The sequence below is a fragment of the Pseudorasbora parva genome, chromosome 20 (genome assembly GCF_024679245.1).
Source record: "Pseudorasbora parva isolate DD20220531a chromosome 20, ASM2467924v1, whole genome shotgun sequence".
Classification (NCBI taxonomy): domain Eukaryota; kingdom Metazoa; phylum Chordata; class Actinopteri; order Cypriniformes; family Gobionidae; genus Pseudorasbora; species Pseudorasbora parva.
The window spans coordinates 34,191,873-34,209,304 of NC_090191.1; the positions used below are offsets into that span (position 1 = coordinate 34,191,873).

The window sequence follows — 17,432 nt, forward strand, 5'->3', positions numbered from 1 at the left end:
TATCCAGTGTGAGAGTCTTTGCTTCGTGACAGCACAACCTTTAGTGCGGCCGCCGAAGCAGACAAACAGCTGGTCCGACTGCCTGAAGGGGTAGGAGCGCTCCAGATACAGTCTCAAAGCTCTGACCGGGCAGAGTAGGTTCGCGTCCTGTTCACCCTGAGACGCGGATAATGGAAGCAGAGTAATAACCTGTGCTCTAAAAGGGGTAGAGAGCACTTTGGGTATAAAACCCTGTCTCGGTTTGAGAACAACTTTGGAGTTGTTGGGCCCGAACTCGAGACGGGCTCCCTGAGAGTGCGTGTAAGTCACTCACACGTTTAACCGAGGCCAGAGCCAGCAGAAACGCGGTTTTGAGTGATAAAAGCTTTATGGTCGCGGTCGGGAGTGGCTCGAAGGGGGGATCCTTCATTGCGTCTAAAACCACCGCGAGGTCCCAAATAGGGACCGAGGGGGGGCGAGGGGGGTTCAATCTCCTAGCCCCTTTAAGAAAACGTACAATGAGCTCACTTTTCCCTAGTGAATGTCCCGCGATCTGAGCGTGGTTAGCTGCTATGGCGGCGACATAAACTTTGAGCGTGGAGGAGGAACGACCCGCGTCCAGTAGCTCTTGGAGAAAAGCGAGCACTTCTGCTGTTTCGCATGAGCGTGCGTCGATATTTCGGACGGCACACCAGTTAGAAAACACCGACCACTTCAGAGTATAGAGCCGCCTAGTCGCCGGGGCTCTAGCTTCCGCAATAGTGTTCATAACTCTGTCAGAGAGGTTTCCCAATACCAGTTGATGGGCCATATGTGAAGGGCCCATAGTTCGGGACTGGGATGCCAGATCTTCCCCTTCGCCTGTGTGAGGAGGTCTTTCCTCAGCGGAATGGGCCATGGGGCTGTGTCTGACAGCTGGATCAGATCGGAGAACCACGTTCGGTTCCTCCAGAGCGGGGCTATTAAAAGCATATAGCGGGAGACTGGGCCAGACATGGGCCAGGGCGTCCCTGCGTTTGGAGAAAAATATTGGGCAGTGAGTGTTGTCTTCTGAGGCGAAGAGATCCACCTTCGCTCTGCCGAATGTGTTCCAAATTAAGAGAACTGTTTGCGGGTGAAGAAACCATTCCCCTGGGGGAATGGGTCCCCTGGATAACATATCCGGACCCAGATTCAGAATACCTGGCACGTGAGCCGCCCCCAGGGAGCTCAGGTTGTGCTCTGCCCATAAAAGGAGATGCTTCGCCATGCGGTGAAGAGAATGTGATCTCAGGCCGCCCTGGCGATTTATATACGCTACCACCGACGTGTTGTCTGTACGAACCAAGACGTGGTGGTTCTTTATATGTGGAAGGAAAGCTCTCAGCAATAAGGCGACCGCTTTCATCTCTAGACAGTTTATGTGCAGCCGTTTCTCTGTTTCTGTCCACAGGCCAGAGATTGGCTTGCCCTCGTGTAGGGCTCCCCACCCTTGAGTGGAGGCATCTGTCGAGACCACTTTCAACCTCGTAACCGTGCCCATAAGCACGCCCTTCCGATACCACTCTGTCCCCGTCCAAGGAGCCAAAGCTTTGACAACGCTGTGGTTCACTTTGACGGGAAGACGGCCCCATTTCCATGCGTAAGGTGGGACACGGGCGTGCCACCAACGCTGGAGGGGACGCATGTGTAACAGTCCCAGCCTGAGCACTGACGATGCCAAGGCCATAAGGCCAAGCATCCTCTGAAAATGTTTCAGGGGAACACGAGTTTGAATGAAGCCGCCATGTTCTGGACGGATAGCGCGCGCTGTGTCGTTAGCCGCGCATTCATGAGTCTCGAGTCTAGAATTATGCCCAGAAAAGATATCTTTTGAGTGGGGGACAGCGAGCTCTTGGCGATATTGATCAGTCTAAATGGTTAATGGTTGTCTAAATGGTTGAGGAGCCAGGATCTGTGTGTTAGTAGTTGTTCTCGAGACTGGGCTATCACTAGCCAGTCGTCGAGGTAGTTGAGCACCCGCATCCCTTTCAGCCTGAGCGGGGCTAATGCCGCGTCCATACACGTAAACGTGCGGGGCGCCAGGAATAACCCGAATGCCAGGACCGTGTACTGATAAGCCTGCCCCTCGAAGGCGAATCTCAAGAATGGCCTATGGTGGGGGGCTACCTGAACGTGAAAGTATGCATCTTTCAGATCTATCGTGAAAAACCAGTCCCCAGGGCGAATGTGCGCGAGGATCTGATTCACCATCAGCATTTTGAAAGAGCGAGACATTAGAGCTTTGTTCAAATGCCTTAGATCTAGGATTGGCCTGAGCCCTCCGTCCTTCTTCGGAACAAGAAAGTATCGGCTGTAGAAGCCCGACTCGCTTCGGGATGGGGGAACAGGCTCCACCGCTCCTTTCTCTAACATTTTCGAAATCTCGGTGCGAAGCACGTGACTGATGCTGCTTTTCACCGAGGTCTCGACCACGGCGCGAAAGCGCGGGGGCCTGCGAGCGAACTGTAGCGAGTAGCCCCTTTTAACTATGTTCACAACCCAATTTGAGCCCGACGCGATAGTGGCTGGAGCTGGTGCGGATAAGGGTCGCCTACTGGAGGGAACTCGGTAGTGCTGCCATTTTGTGCTTGTGACATAGAGGGGTAAATGCGTATGTATGGCGGCGTGCACTGTGGAGTGGGCGCCGGAACATTTATAGCATGGGTGGGAGTGTATATGTATATGAGTGTAGGAGTGCAGACTGATATGTGGGCACATTTACTACAGAGAAAAAGCTCTTTTTGAGATTTATTTGGGTCGCCGTGATAACGGCGTTTGTGTGCAGGCGAGTGCGTTTGACAACGGGCTCGTTGGCTGCGAAACTGAGGTCGGCAGTCACCTGGGTGCAGGGAACTGGGAGACCGGGAGGGAGAGATGGGGGTCCGGCCAAGGCGAGACCTGACCATCTCCTCTTTCTCCTTAAGGCTAGGACGGCTTCGGAGGCTCTGGGTTCAACCCAAGCTTGGGTCGAGGTCCCCGGCATTCAGGCTGCCTGCTGCGGTTCGTGGAGCGGGAGCGTTGGCGCGTTCCAGAAGAGGAGCGAGGCCGAGAAGGTGACTCAGCCGGCTTAGCGGGTTGAGAGGGTGGCGGTCTACCTTGAGGGCGTCCCCGGCCTGAAGAAGAGCTGGAGCGCTTGGGTAGGAAGTGCCTCATAGCCTGAGAAGCCTTTTGCGCTTCGGTGAAACGCTCCGCAAAGCCCACGACTGACGGACCGAAGAGACCGGTAGTAGAGATAGGGGCGTCCAAGAAGGAGGCTTTATCCGCGTCCTTAATCTCGGCCAAATTCAGCCAAAGGTGCCTCTCTAAGACCGTCAGGTTAGCCATATTCTTTCCAATGGCTTGCGCGGTGGCTTTAGTAGCACGAAGGGCCAAGTCCGTCGCGCTGCGAAGGTCCTTCAAAACTTCGGGGTCGGGGACAGACTCGTCCAAAGAGCGGAGAAGTCTGGCCTGGAACACCTGAAGGACAGCCATGGTGTGAAGGGCCGTGGAAGCCTGGCCAGCGGAGGCATACGCTCGGCCAGCGAGAGCAGAGGTGGTGCGGCAGGGCTTGGAAGGGTGCTGCGCCCTGGCCTGCCATCCTCTGGAGGAGGGCGGGCAGAGGTGCGCGGCGACAGCCTCTTCGAGGGGGGGAAGAGACTCGTAGCCTTTTTCCTTGGCGCCGTCGACGGTAGAGAGTGCTGAGGAAAAGGCGGATCTTGCGCGAGCAGAGTAGGGAGACTTCCAAGACTTAGTAAGCTCGTCGTGTACCTCAGGGAAGAAAGGCGCGGGCTTCTGAGGAGAAGAGAGGCGGCGGCTTTCTAGGTACCACTCGTCCAGTCTGCTGCGCGCTGGCTCTTCGGGCTGGGACCACTCGAGTCCGAGGTCTTCCACGGCCTTAGAGAGCATGCGGACAAGTTGATTTTATGCAGCGATATTTGTTTGTAAATCTTGATACTTTCAATAATAATAAAATTAATTGATTAATATATAAATAAATAGCAGCGCGTGGCAGTAATGCACGGCGCGCTGTGATGGACGTAAAGAAAACCACTTAAAGACAGAGAATAATTAAAACATACGTGTCCATTACAAACGGACCTAGTCACAATTAACGTTAGACATATATGAAACGATCAGTTACAAAAAATATGGCCTTATTAAATCAGCACGTAAACTTGCGTGACCTACCGATGTGCTCATGCATATGTTCACAATAGAATAAATCTTCCTACAGGTATAAGATTATTTTATTAATCATCTGGCATGCGATGAGCGTCAGAACCTAAACTACAGGGCATGAGTTCGGGATGGATTTGGCCAGATACTGCATCCTACATCACAGATCAGCCGCTGCGTATGAATCAGTGTCGTGAGGTTTTCAGGCAGTGGACTCGTACCATAATATGTCAGTAACAATAGAGAAAACTACAAAGTTACATTTGTGTAATTGTGACTTAAAGTCCCTTTGCAACAGGCACGTATATTTTATTTATTTTCTGTTATCATTTACAGCGCGTTGTGCATTACTGCCGCGTGCTGCTTTAAGTGCAGCATAAGTCCTCATAACTGTTCGTTATTTCATGTTCTTAAAACGTGTTTGTGTAAAACAATTCCGTGATCACAGAAAGCAGGGCCCTAATATTAGCAACACAGCTCACAATGACAGTGTTCAGTTTTATTGCTTAATTACATTACATTTGGCAGACGCATTTATACATTAATACATCCTGTTGTCAATAAATTACCTTTCTGTAAGTTTTGGCCAATGCCTGACATCATCTACCCAATGTTCCCTTTCACCAGACATTTTATTTAATGTGCAGGATCTGCTTTCATTGAAATGTCATTAGAGGACACCGGCAAGTGTCACACCGTCATGCACTTCGCAGGCATGCAGTAATGGCGGGAGGCAAGATGGCGGCGCCCATAAAGTTTGCGGCGGATTTGTGTATAGCCTCCTGTATGCAAATATAAGCACCTTTTACGGCGGGCTTTCTGGAACGCCCCCCATTGGTTCGTTCCTCTCAGCCGCCTCACCATAGGTTCCTGCAGTTTCCGCGGCCAGGCCAATCAGAGTGCTCCTCGCACTGGGCTATGGCAATACAGCAGCACTACGCTTTACATGGATACCTTTATTAAAAAAGTTTTGCAAAACAGAAGAGATGGCTGACCGCACACTGAATCCAAAAAAGACTAAAAAGTCTAAGAAACTATATCATTTTTATTTTTTCAATTGCATAGTGCAATAACGTGCAAAGTGCAAGTGCGTTAAAAACAGAGGAGCATGAGCAAACGTTTCAGCAGATTGCTATCCTCAGTGCTCAAAATGCAACAGACAATCACTCCTTTTCTAGAAGGAAAAGGCAATTAGAAGCCATCAGGTTAATCCAATTATCACAATCATCAATTAACACCGGTCACAATCAATTATCATAGGTGTCACAATAGAAGAGTCTGAAAAGCAATGTCTACCACAGACTACATGAAATGTACATTCAAAGAGATAAAAACAACATTAAATGTAGAGGATCACAAGAAACAAGAAAGTTCAAGTTCTTCATTCATGCCATCAGGAAATAAAGATTTAAGTTCAAAAATCCAAGAGGCATCGAGAGGATTTTACCTCATAGAAGAGGCGGAGATAGAGACAAGAAATTGCTGCAAAGGGAGGCGTTTTGGATTTTTGAACTTAAATCTTTATTTCCTGATGGCATGAATGAAGAACTTGAACTTTCTTGTTCTTGCACTTGCACTTTGCACGTTATTGCACTATGCAATTGAAAAAATAAAAATGATATAGTTTCTTAGACTTTTTAGTCTTTTTTGGATTCAGTGTGCGGTCAGCCATCTCTTCTGTTTTGCTTAAGTCTACCCTTCTCTGGCTCTACGCACCTGAAAGAAAAAGAATCTTTTCTATGAAGAGCGCAACAACCTTCTTTGATTAATAAAGTTTTGCTTCATATTCTCGAGAAAAGGAGTTTTTCCCATACGTAATACGAGGAACCTCTCTCGAAAGGGAACACAGCATATCACAGTCTACTGCGCTCATAATTATACATCTACGGATTTTGGATAAAGATTGAATAAAAAACCAAAAAATCTGGGTCGTGAAAAAATCATCAGAATAGGCTATTAGTATAAATAACAAATACAATATTTCTAAAAGCATGTTAATATACAAAAGCAATACAAAAGTAATATAGGCCTTGACCAAATTAGTCGAGAAAAAGGTGAATCTCTGTGCCAGTCTCCCACTGGTGCCCCCTTCCCCACCTCCCAGTGGTCTGTTCGATTATGCCTCAATCAATGGGTGCGTTTACATGCACACCAGTAAGCTGATAACTCCAAAAAATCAGCTCATTGAAATAACCAGTTTTCACCGTTTACTAGTGATGGGCAGGCCGAGGCTTCGTGAAGCATTGAAACAGTTGAAGCAAATGTGCCGAAGCTTCGAAACAACACCCGACACCCGTCTCCATGACGCCATCTAGTGGACACTTGCATGTATTTATCTGAAATAACCTTGACAGTGATCTACTACTAACAAAACAAAACAAAAACACGTTTTTAACATCTGTCTGACAACTACTTGGCTTTGTAACCTGTAGCCTCCTCATTGTAAATAACTTTAGTCTTTTGTTTTTGTTTTGTTTTTCATGAAAAATTAAGATTATTAAAAGAAATAAAATGTGTAATTTGTTACATAACATTTTTATTCAAAAATATGAATTGCTCTGCTGGTGAAGGATTTAGTCAACTTATATATATATATAATTTCTCCAGCCTTTGAAAAAATTCTCTCACAAGGTGGGACACTTGTTGCTGGCATGCACAAATATTTTTTAGCAAGTGCATACAAATGAGGGAAAATTACTGAAAATTAAGTTAATGGATCATGCATTCTGGGCCAATACAATACACACTATACACATCTCACTTTATGTGGTGTTTCCAAATGGAAACGCTCCCACACCAGATGTAGTGTCTGTGACATCTCTTATGTGGAGCCTCCATATCTAGACTATATCACTTAAGAATAACTTCTATATCCATATATTATATATTATATATCTATAATTCTAATTTAGCCTATCTGAATGTGTCACTAGCCTATATCTTTCCTAACTATCTGTCGCTGTCTATACCTATCAGTCAATATCTCATTTAAATCTAGCCTAAATATAACTAACCCAAGTGCACTATAAATCTCACTTATATCACAAAATGTGTCTTCTCTCACAAAACCCATGAGGTGAAGATGGATTAACTTCCCTTTTAGTGAACATGGGGCTCAATGAGATTCTGCTCCCTTCTGGAGCCTGCCTCTAGTGGCCAGTTAAGTAATTGCAGTTTACATTACTTCCGTATTGGCTTCAAGGGAGATCACGGGAGGTTGCCGCTTGGTACCAACTGTAAGGCTGGAAAAACCTAGTAGATGCCGAAATGTCTAATCGCTCTGAGAAAACAGAGGAAATTAGAATCTGAACTCATTCATACAGTTAGCGTCTCTGTCCGAGACGACATCACACTGAGTGAACCATCTATGAATGACACTAATTTACATGCCTTTCCTTTCACATGAAACTTCCCCCAAACTCCTGCTCCCCCAAACTTGAGATCACCTGAAATGCACCAGAAATCTCTTTGTTACAATGTCAATCCTCATGATACAGTATTATATGTGTTTGATATCATTTGAAATGTCTCAGTGTGACTGATACAAATATCTCAACTCCACAGAAGTAAACTAGAACATCATAAATGTTTTAGATATAGAGTTTAAAGATATCTTTCCTTGGTGTATGGTGGGTGTGGCTTTCAGCCATTTGGCCTCTCTTCTTCTTAAGTCTATAGGACTTGATTAATGCAAATTCCTATTGTGAACTAGTGTTTCCATTTGAAAGAGTTTCAAATGGTTCTGGGTATGCATCTGGTTCTGGGTATTTAAGGAAATGTTGCAAAGAGCTCAGGGCTCGATACTGTATTCAGGTCAGCCCTTAATACTGGAAGTTTTAACCCATGCAGCATTATGTAACCTCGATAAGTCAGGTATACATTTCATTCTTTACTTCAGAGTATTCGATGGATTACCCTTGAATTGATTATGTAATTGGCATTATACATTTACCTGACTGTTAATAAATTGTTACACTTTGATTGATTCTGACTTGGTCTGGAATTATTACGAACGGACATAATTTCAACAAAGGGTTAAACGGAATAATTAAATGTGCATGTAAACTATTAAATATAAATAACCAATTGGCATTCCAATCTACATTCTAAATTATGATTAAATGGAGTCAGATTAAGAAGAATTGGAATTAAATAATTTATGCCCAACTGAAAACATAGAACGCGCAGCAACCCGCCATCGTTAGCCTCCATTGGGACGATTTGGGCGGCTTACAATTTTGAAAATACAGAAAAAAAAAATTAATCCGAAAGTTTATGTCAGAGCGGCTTTACGAACGATTTACACACAAATTCGTTCTTCTTGTGTTTCATGAATGAGGCCCAGTGATTTTATTCACAGGGCCATTTTTTTTGTCTACAGTCTTTACAAAGCATTTGCCATCCCTCAATTTCTTGATACTTTGAATCGTCCCTAATTATTCTTTCATTTCAAAGGGTTAATGACATTAACTGTCTCAGTAGCAAACTTCAGCATATTCCTCTTCCCTCCTTGTTGCCTGGTTATTTCTATTTTCACTGTCCGTTTTTGAGATTTGACCCCAAATTCTTTCTTTTCCGAGTTTCTACCACTTTCCATTCTTTGCTTGCATTGCCTCCACTATCTGCATCAGCCATTTCATCCTCCATTTCTGGATCACTTCCGGAATCTACGCTCCAGTCACAATCCAGCTGTGGCCCCCTGCTTGTGCAGTTGTGTTTGCTGAAAAACTGCACTTGTGTGAGCCACTGAAATTAGCCAGTCAAAGCAGAGCTCAACATTATTATTCATGACCCCTTCAAATAAGGCAAAAGCAAATCATTTAATTCTTGAGACAATTTCTAGGGTTGTAAATGGACCTGTAAAACTTTATCTGGACAATTTTAACCCTTAATGAGCCACATACCCTCTATGTAGAAATCAGAGAACAATTTAACATATTGTTTTAGCTCATTCTAGGACACCTTTAAGATTCTAGTTAGTTTATATTAAAAATAATATAGTTTTTCATTTGAAATATGATCTTAATAATGTATAAAATATATATTTTTATATATATATATATATCAAGTGTTAATTTTTTTTTTTTTGCCCAGTGAAATATATTAACCGTGTTGTCTTATTTAGGAGTCAGGCTGGTTGGAGGTTCTCGCTGCTCTGGGAGGTTAGAGATACTTGATGATCAGTCGTGGGTGTCAGTGTGTGCTGCTGCCTTTGACCAGCAGGATGCAGAGGTTGTGTGTAGAGAGCTGGACTGTGGAGCTCCTGTACAGGTGCTGGGAGAAGCTGCTTTTGGCAAAGGAGACGCTCAGATGTGGACACAAGAGATTCAGTGCAGAGGAGATGAGTCTCAGATTCACCTCTGTCCAAGATCACCATTAGACCATTACCAAAACAACTGTTCTCATGTCAACAATGTTGAATTTGTGTGTGCAGGTAAAAAATAATTTTTACTTTAACTTCAGATTTAAATCCCCAGATTGAAATTAGATATGATATCAAAATGTTTTCCCTCCTCATTGTGTGATTTATTTGATCTCACTCTATATTTCTCTCTGTTTCTCATTGTCTCTTCATCTCTCATTCTCTCTGTTCAATATATAGACAGTGTGAATGTGAGGCTGGTTGGTGGTCCCAGTCGCTGTGCTGGTAGAGTGGAGGTTCTTCATAGAGGTCAGTGGGGAACAGTGTGTGGTGAAGGCTGGGATTTGGCTGATGCTGCAGTGGTGTGTAGAGAGCTGGACTGTGGAGAACCTGTAGATTCTCTGGGTGATGCTCCATTTGGACCAGGATCAGGACCAATCTGGATGAGTTATGTCATGTGTACTGGATCAGAGTCTACACTGAAGAACTGTGGGTCATCAGGATGGGGTAAAAGCACCTGTGATCATACTGAAGATGCTGCAGTCATCTGCTCAGGTACTGTACACTGCTCCAAACCTCTTTTTATTTTGTAACTGATTATCCACCTGCCTAAAAGGAACCTAAAAAAAATCTGATCATAAATGAGATGCATTTTTTTAAGTTCAATATATATATATATATGGACTGCAGCTTTAAGAAATGAAAAAAAAAAAAAAAAAAATATATATATATATATATATATATATATATATATATATATATATATATATATATATAATTTTTTTTTTTTTTCATTTCTTAAAGCTGCAGTCCATAACTTTTTGCACTCTAGTGGTTAATAAACAGAACTGCATGCATCTTGCGGAAGAACATTGCAGCCGGAGCTACTTCTTTCTGTTTTTGTAAATCTTGAACACAAAAAAAGTTACGGACAGCAGCTTTAATGCAACAGTGATAATATTTAAATGGTATACATAGCTGTACACATCAGTATTATTTTAAAATAAATAATTTGTAATTGATTATTTATATATTTGTTTTCTATTGCTTCTTTAGGAGTCAGGCTTGTTGGAGGTTCTCGCTGCTCTGGGAGGTTAGAGATACTTGATGATCAGTCGTGGGTGTCAGTGTGTGCTGCTGCCTTTGACCAGCAGGATGCAGAGGTTGTGTGTAGAGAGCTGGGCTGTGGAGCTCCTGTACAGGTGCTGGGAGAAGCTGCTTTTGGCAAAGGAGACGCTCAGATGTGGACACAAGAGATTCAGTGCAGTGGAGACGAGTCTCAGATTCACAACTGTCCAACATCACCATTAGAGGAAAACAACTGTTTAAATGACAACAATGTCGAACTGATGTGTGCTGGTAAGAGATGAATTAAGGGTAGGGACACACCAAACCAACACCACATGAAAGCTGACTGTTGCTGCTTTCTGTCGCCTGCAACAGGGCAAAAAAGCTGCACTTGAACAGAGTTGAGCACCCTCTGACGTGAAACCAGCAGATATAGCAGCCAAAACACTTTTATGGTTGAAAATGCTTTCCCTTGGTTTATCAAATCCTGCAAAAAAGATAGAAAGACTGACACTGAACACTGAAAATGAATTTCATGTTTTGCCACACAGCAGAGTTCAAACACGCCCCATTTGCACTCATAAAGAGACCTAGTTGATGAAGCTCTAGCATTTTGTATGGTCCTAAAACACTGTCAGACAGACCGGTTGAGTTCAAATTGAACCACTCACTGGCCAGGCCCATAGTGCCAGGCATTCTGGATGAGGATGAAAGATCTCCCCCTCTGCTTGTGACCGTAGATCTCTGCGCAATGGGAGAGACCACGGGGTCTTCGTATAGCATATGTATGATCTCCGCCAGCCAATATTTCCCTATTAATATCATTTTCAATCCATCCTCCTGTACTCTGTAGAGTGTTTCATATACACATTTACTGTATATGAACCAATTACAAAACAACACAATGGTCTATTGTATTATTTTAAGTATGATAAATGCTGTTTTCTCTCCATTTCTATTACCTCCCTTAGATGTAATGAATGTGAGGTTGGTTGGTGGACACAGTCGCTGTGCTGGTAGAGTGGAGGTTCTTCATAGAGGTCAGTGGGGAACAGTGTGTGATGTTTTCTGGGATATGACTGAAGCTGCAGTGGTGTGTAGAGAACTGGACTGTGGAGAACCTGTAGACGCTCTGGGTAATGCTCATTTTGGACCAGGATCAGGACCAATCTGGATGAGTGTTTTATTTTGTTTTGGAATGGAGTCAACACTGAAGAACTGTGAATCAGCAGGATGGGGTAAACATACCTGTGGTCATAATAGTGATGCTGGAATCATCTGTTCAGGTGAATGACAAAGTATAATTTTATATTGTGATAAATGTCATAACTTACACACTCTCTTGCAAAACTGATGGGGAAAATCGTACTCTGTTACTTTCGTAACCTCTGTTCCATGAGAGAGGGAATGAGTATTGCGTATGGGAAAAACTCATTTTCTCGAGAATATGAAGCAAAACTTTATTAATGAAGGTATCTATGTAAAGCACAGTGCAGCTGCACGGCAATAGCCAGGCGCGAGGAGCGCTCTGATTGGAGGGGCCGCGGCAACTGCAGGAACCTATGGTGAGGCTGCTGAGTTGAACGAACCAATGGGGGGCGTTCCAGAGAGACCGCCAAAAAAGGGGATTATATTAGCATACAGGAGGCTATAAAAGACCCTGATTCGCCATAGGTGTCAGGTTTTAAAAATCGACTGAAGCGATACCTGAGAAGCACAAACATGGTGCGGAATGCAATACTCGTTCCCTCTCTCAGGGAACCGAGGTTACGAAAGTAACCGAGTATGTTCCCTATTGAGAGGTTCCTCGTATTGCGTATGGGAACACAATGTAAAACGCTGTGCGTGCTGACCGACCCAAAATCCCCAACTGAATTAGGGAAAGTCAGAAAACCTCTAGAGAGACCGACACAGACAGGCTTCATAAGGGGAATGAAAAGAACCGGAAGAGTCGGTTCGTTTGAACACCTGACACCATAGTCGGATCTATGGTAGAGTGTAATGGTGCTTATGAAGGATAGTGTATAAGCGGAACGCAATAGAAGCAATCGTGTTGCCAGGGCTACAGATTGAGCTGTCGTGTTGCCAGGGCTACAGATAGAGCCCTTAGACGGAGAAAAGCTCTGCTTGTAAAGCTGGGACCTCCAAATTGTAGAATCTGATAAAAGTGGACGGAGAGGCCCAGCCTGCCGCCGCACAAATATCTTCCATGGAAGTGCCACATGACCAAGCCCAAGATGAGGCCATGCCTCTATTGGAGTGGGCTTTAATGCCTGTAGGACAGGTTAGGTTCTTAGACCTATATGCTAGTGAGATCGCGTCCACTATCCAGTGTGAGAGTCCTTGTCCCATGACAGCACAACCTTTAGTGCTGCCATCGAAGCAATGAAGAGCTGATCCGACTGCCAGAAGGGGGCGGAGCGCTCTAGATACAATCACAATGCTCTGACTGGGCAGAATAGGTTCGCGTCTTATTCTCTCTTAGACGCGGGTAAAGGAAGCAGTGTAATGACCCGCATACTGAAAGGGTTTGATAGCACTTTGGGTATAAAACCATGTCTCGGTTTGAGCACAACCAAGAAGTTGTTGGACCCGAACTCAAGACAGGAAGGGCTCATGGAGAGTGCGTGTGAGCCACCCACTCGCTTAAACGAGGTTCCAGCACACAAAGCCAGCAGAAAAGCGGTTTTGAGTTATAAGTGCTTCAAGCTCATGGTCTGAAGTGGTTAGGAGGGGGGACCCTTCATGGCTCCTAAAACCACGGCGAGGTCCCAAATAGGGACTGAGGAAGGGAGAGGCGTTTTTCAGATCTATTGTGAAAAACCAATCCTTGGGGCGGGTGTGCGCAAGGAATTGTTTCACCGTCAGCATCTTAAACGAGCATGTCATAAGTGCTTTGTTCAGATGTCTGTAGTATGGGCCTGAATCAGATTCGGGGGGGCGCTTAGTAATAGGGACCTGGTAACCCAGTTGCTTGTGCTGTAACACTGTGAGCTTGTAACACTGTGGGTATAGTGTTTAGGTTTTGGCGGCGCAGGCTTTGCAGTGGGCGCGAAACTCACATTTATGGTGCTCTTGGCGCGAGTGCACTTTGTGAAAAGTGCTTAGGTGCAGGAGTGCAGACTGTAAAGTGGGCAAATTTCCTACATAGAAAAAGCTCTTTTGTGTGTCGTTGTAAATAATGTGCAGTGGCGTGCACTGTGTAGTGGGCTCAACCTACGTAGAGTACAGTGAGCGAGTCCACAGGAGTAAACGCACACAGTGTTAGTGTGCAGACAAGCATGTTTGACACAGGGTAGTTGACTGCAATATTTCCTCTCCAGTCACTTAACTAAGGGAAATGGGAGAATGTAAGGAAGTTCGGATGGTATGGAAGCCATTTTACAATGCCGTTATGTTCTAGAATGTTTGACCACAGGCTAGTTGACTGCACTATTAACATCTTCAGTCACCTGAACCAAGGGAACTGGGGGAATATAAGGTAGTCCATGGTGTAATCTGGCCATGGTGGGATTTATGAGTGATTTTGTGGCTGAATTAACAGTGCTTATGTAGGGGCTTCTTCAGCAAGGCGGCATAGTGACGAGAGTTTAGTCGGCTCGAGTTTGTTTATTTACTCTAGTATTCTCTGTCCGTGGCGATTCTGGGCGCGGCGGAACGAGAGAAGAGGAAGAATGAGGAAAGCTCTGCGGCAGCGGTGGAAAGAAGAGCCGCGGTGGCAGAGTGAAGAGAGCTACGGCTTGAGTTTGTTCATGTACTCTAACATTTTCTCTCCACGGCGCTTCTTCAGCGCGACGGAACGAGAGAAGAGGGAGAGTCCTCACATAGAACAAGCCTGTAAGCTCTTTGAAGTGGCGTTGCATCTGCAACACACACACAGACATACAGAATAAAGGATATTTAACGCCGGATGGCCCAGCTGGAACGCAGGTGGCTGAAGGCGGAGACCCGGTGGGAATCCGGGGTCCTCAGGGCTGCAGGGAAGTTCCGCTGGTTGCTTTTCGACAGCGGTTTGCTTGATTCCGGAGGTCAGCAACCCAACGATGTCGCTGAAGGAGATAAAACCTGACACCTATGGCAAATCAGGGTCTTTTATAGCCTCCTGTATGCTAATATAAGCTCCTTTTTTGGCGGTCTCTCTGGAGCTCCCCCATTGGTTTGTTCCTCTCAGCCGCCTCACCATAGGTTCCTGCAGTTGCCGTGTCCCGGCCAATCAGAGCGCTCCTCGCGCCTGGCTATTGCCGTGCAGCTGCACTGCGCTTTACATAGATACCTTCATTAATAAAGTTTTGGTTCATATTCTCGAGAAAAGGAGTTTTTCCCATACGCAATACGAGAAACCTCTCAATAGGGAACTGATGTTATTATTGATGTTGTAATTTTTATATAATTATTGTTATTTAGGGACTGTAACCGCTGAATAAAACCCATACGCTTGCCACTCTGAGTAACTGTTTTTTCTGCTTTGTTCCATTTTGAATGTAATAAAAACAGATCATAAACGTTCCAGACTAACCAATGGGCCTCACCTGTGCTCTGGGAGATTAGAAATGGTTCATGGAAACACCTGGAATTCAGTGTGTGCGGCTGCCTTTGACCAGCAGGATGCAGAGGTTGTGTGTAGAGAGCTGGACTGTGGAGCTCCTGTACAGGTGCTGGGAGAAGCTGCTTTTGGCAAAGGAGACGCTCAGATGTGGATACAAGAGATTCAGTGCAGAGGAAATGAGTCTTATATATCTTTCTGTCCTACATCATTTTCTCTCAGACACAACTGTACTCATGAGAATGACATTGGACTGTTGTGTTCTGGTAATGGAGCAGTAGTTACAATTAGTTTTTTTTAAGTTTTTTTAAACCATTCTATTTCATGTTTCATACTGTTTAATTAAACTCTCTGTCCTTTGTCCAGGTTACACTGACCTCAGACTGGTCAATGGTCCTGACATCTGTTCTGGAAGAGTGGAGCTTCAGTTCCTCAATGATTGGGGCACAGTGTGTGATGCATGCTGGGATATGAGAGCTGCCAGTGTCCTCTGTAGACAGCTGGATTGTGGGATTGCTGTGTCTGTTGTGGGATCAGACTGGTTTGGAGAGGGAAGTGGTGAAATCTGGGCTGATGTGTTTGATTGTGACGGGAATGAAACAAAACTCTCAGAATGTTCCATCTCTTCATGGAGTCGAGCTGAATGTTCTCATAGACGAGATGTTGGAGTCATCTGCTCTAGTGATTCTTTTCATTTATTTCTGACTTTGTCATGTAAAATGTAATATTGATGTAAAACATATTTTCAAATATATATTGATGTAAAACATAATCATTTCTCCTCAGATTCCTCTCTGGCTGTTCATGATGGTCTGGTGCGGTTGTCTGGAGAGAGACAGTGTGAGGGGGAGGTGGAAGTTTCCATCCATCAGGTCTGGAGGAGAGTTCTGCTGGACTCCTGGAGTCTCACTGAATCCTCTGTGGTCTGCAGACAGCTGGGCTGTGGCTCTGTGCTGAACTTCTCCGTCTCCTCTTCATCCAGTCCTGAACTCAGTCATGAGTGTGTGACGGGCTTCCAGTGCTCTGGGAGTGAAGCTCATCTGAGGAACTGCAGCTCTCCACAAACTCTCAACTGCAGCTCCACACAACAGCTGTCAATCTCCTGCCTTGGTGAGAAGAGCAACATCTGGGCAGATTCTTCAGTTGTTAGTGATCAATAATGTGTTTTTCTCTCTCTGAATATCAGGTCACGGGTCCATCAGGCTGGTGGGTTCTGGGGGAGACTGTGCAGGGAGGCTGGAGGTTTTTCACAGCGGCTCATGGGGGACAGTGTGTGATGACTCCTGGGATATTAAAGATGCCCATGTGGTGTGCAGACAGCTGCAGTGTGGAGTGGCCCTCAGTAACCAGCAGGTACCAGCCTGGTTTGGTCCTGGTTCTGGACCCATATGGCTGGATGAGGTGGAATGTGAGGGGAATGAGACGTCCCTGTGGAACTGCTCTTCTCCAGGCTGGGGAACACATGACTGTCAACACAAGGAGGATGTAGGAGTCGTGTGCTCAGGTATATTACACTAGTGCAAATGTTTGCCAGTATGTATTTACAGTTTGCCAGTATGTTATACAGTATGTATTTATTTGTTTTTCAATACCAAATACTACAGTTTTATAATATTACGCTTATTATTAGCCTTATATTAACCAGTTATTTTGGTGATATTTTTAGATTTAGCAAAACCAGTATTGCTCTTGTTTTAATGCACATAATTTTTCATCTAGAGTTTAAAGAGATCAGGTTAACTGAGGGCTGTGAAGGGAATCTGGAGGTTTTCTACAATGGATCCTGGGGTAATGTGTGCTGGAACCAGATGGAACCAGACACAGTGAGTCTGATCTGTCAAGAGCTGAACTGTGGAAGATCTGGTGTTGAATCCTCTTCTAATCCAAGACTGGAATCAGCTCCTAACTGGCTGGATAAAGTGAAATGTCGACCACATGATTTAAATTTGTGGCAGTGTCCATCTTCACCCTGGGGACAGAATGACTGTGACCGAGATGAAGTGGCCAAAATCAGCTGCTCAGGTAAGACTGAAGCAAGCATTTCTTAAAATACAATCGTAATCCGTTAACATTATTGAGTGTATGAACAAAATGTATTTGCAATATATTGAATTAATTTGTGATTACAGAACAGGAGAGTCATGAGTCCCCTAGAAGCTATTTGACATGCTCCACATCTCCACATCAGAGACAGTGTTCAGGTAAATTAATTTGATGTAAAAGAACAAAAAAATCATAACAGCCATATGTATAATTTTAAACTTGGGGCTCCAAGAGGATTTAATCTCGCACCACAGACACCAT

At 44.7% G+C, this 17,432-nt stretch overlaps 1 protein-coding gene across 1 annotated transcript in view; it reads left to right on the forward strand.

Annotated features, from left to right (window-relative positions):
* Positions 1 to 17,432, forward strand: part of LOC137049120 (uncharacterized) — a 134,132-nt gene that overhangs the window by 14,394 nt on the left and 102,306 nt on the right. Inside the window, 10 exon segments of the mRNA XM_067427504.1 lie at positions 9,281 to 9,598; positions 9,770 to 10,072; positions 10,574 to 10,876; positions 11,557 to 11,871; positions 15,080 to 15,394; positions 15,495 to 15,809; positions 15,915 to 16,277; positions 16,315 to 16,632; positions 16,848 to 17,150; positions 17,258 to 17,329. Coding sequence (XP_067283605.1) covers positions 9,281 to 9,598; positions 9,770 to 10,072; positions 10,574 to 10,876; positions 11,557 to 11,871; positions 15,080 to 15,394; positions 15,495 to 15,809; positions 15,915 to 16,277; positions 16,315 to 16,632; positions 16,848 to 17,150; positions 17,258 to 17,329 — 2,925 coding nt within the window.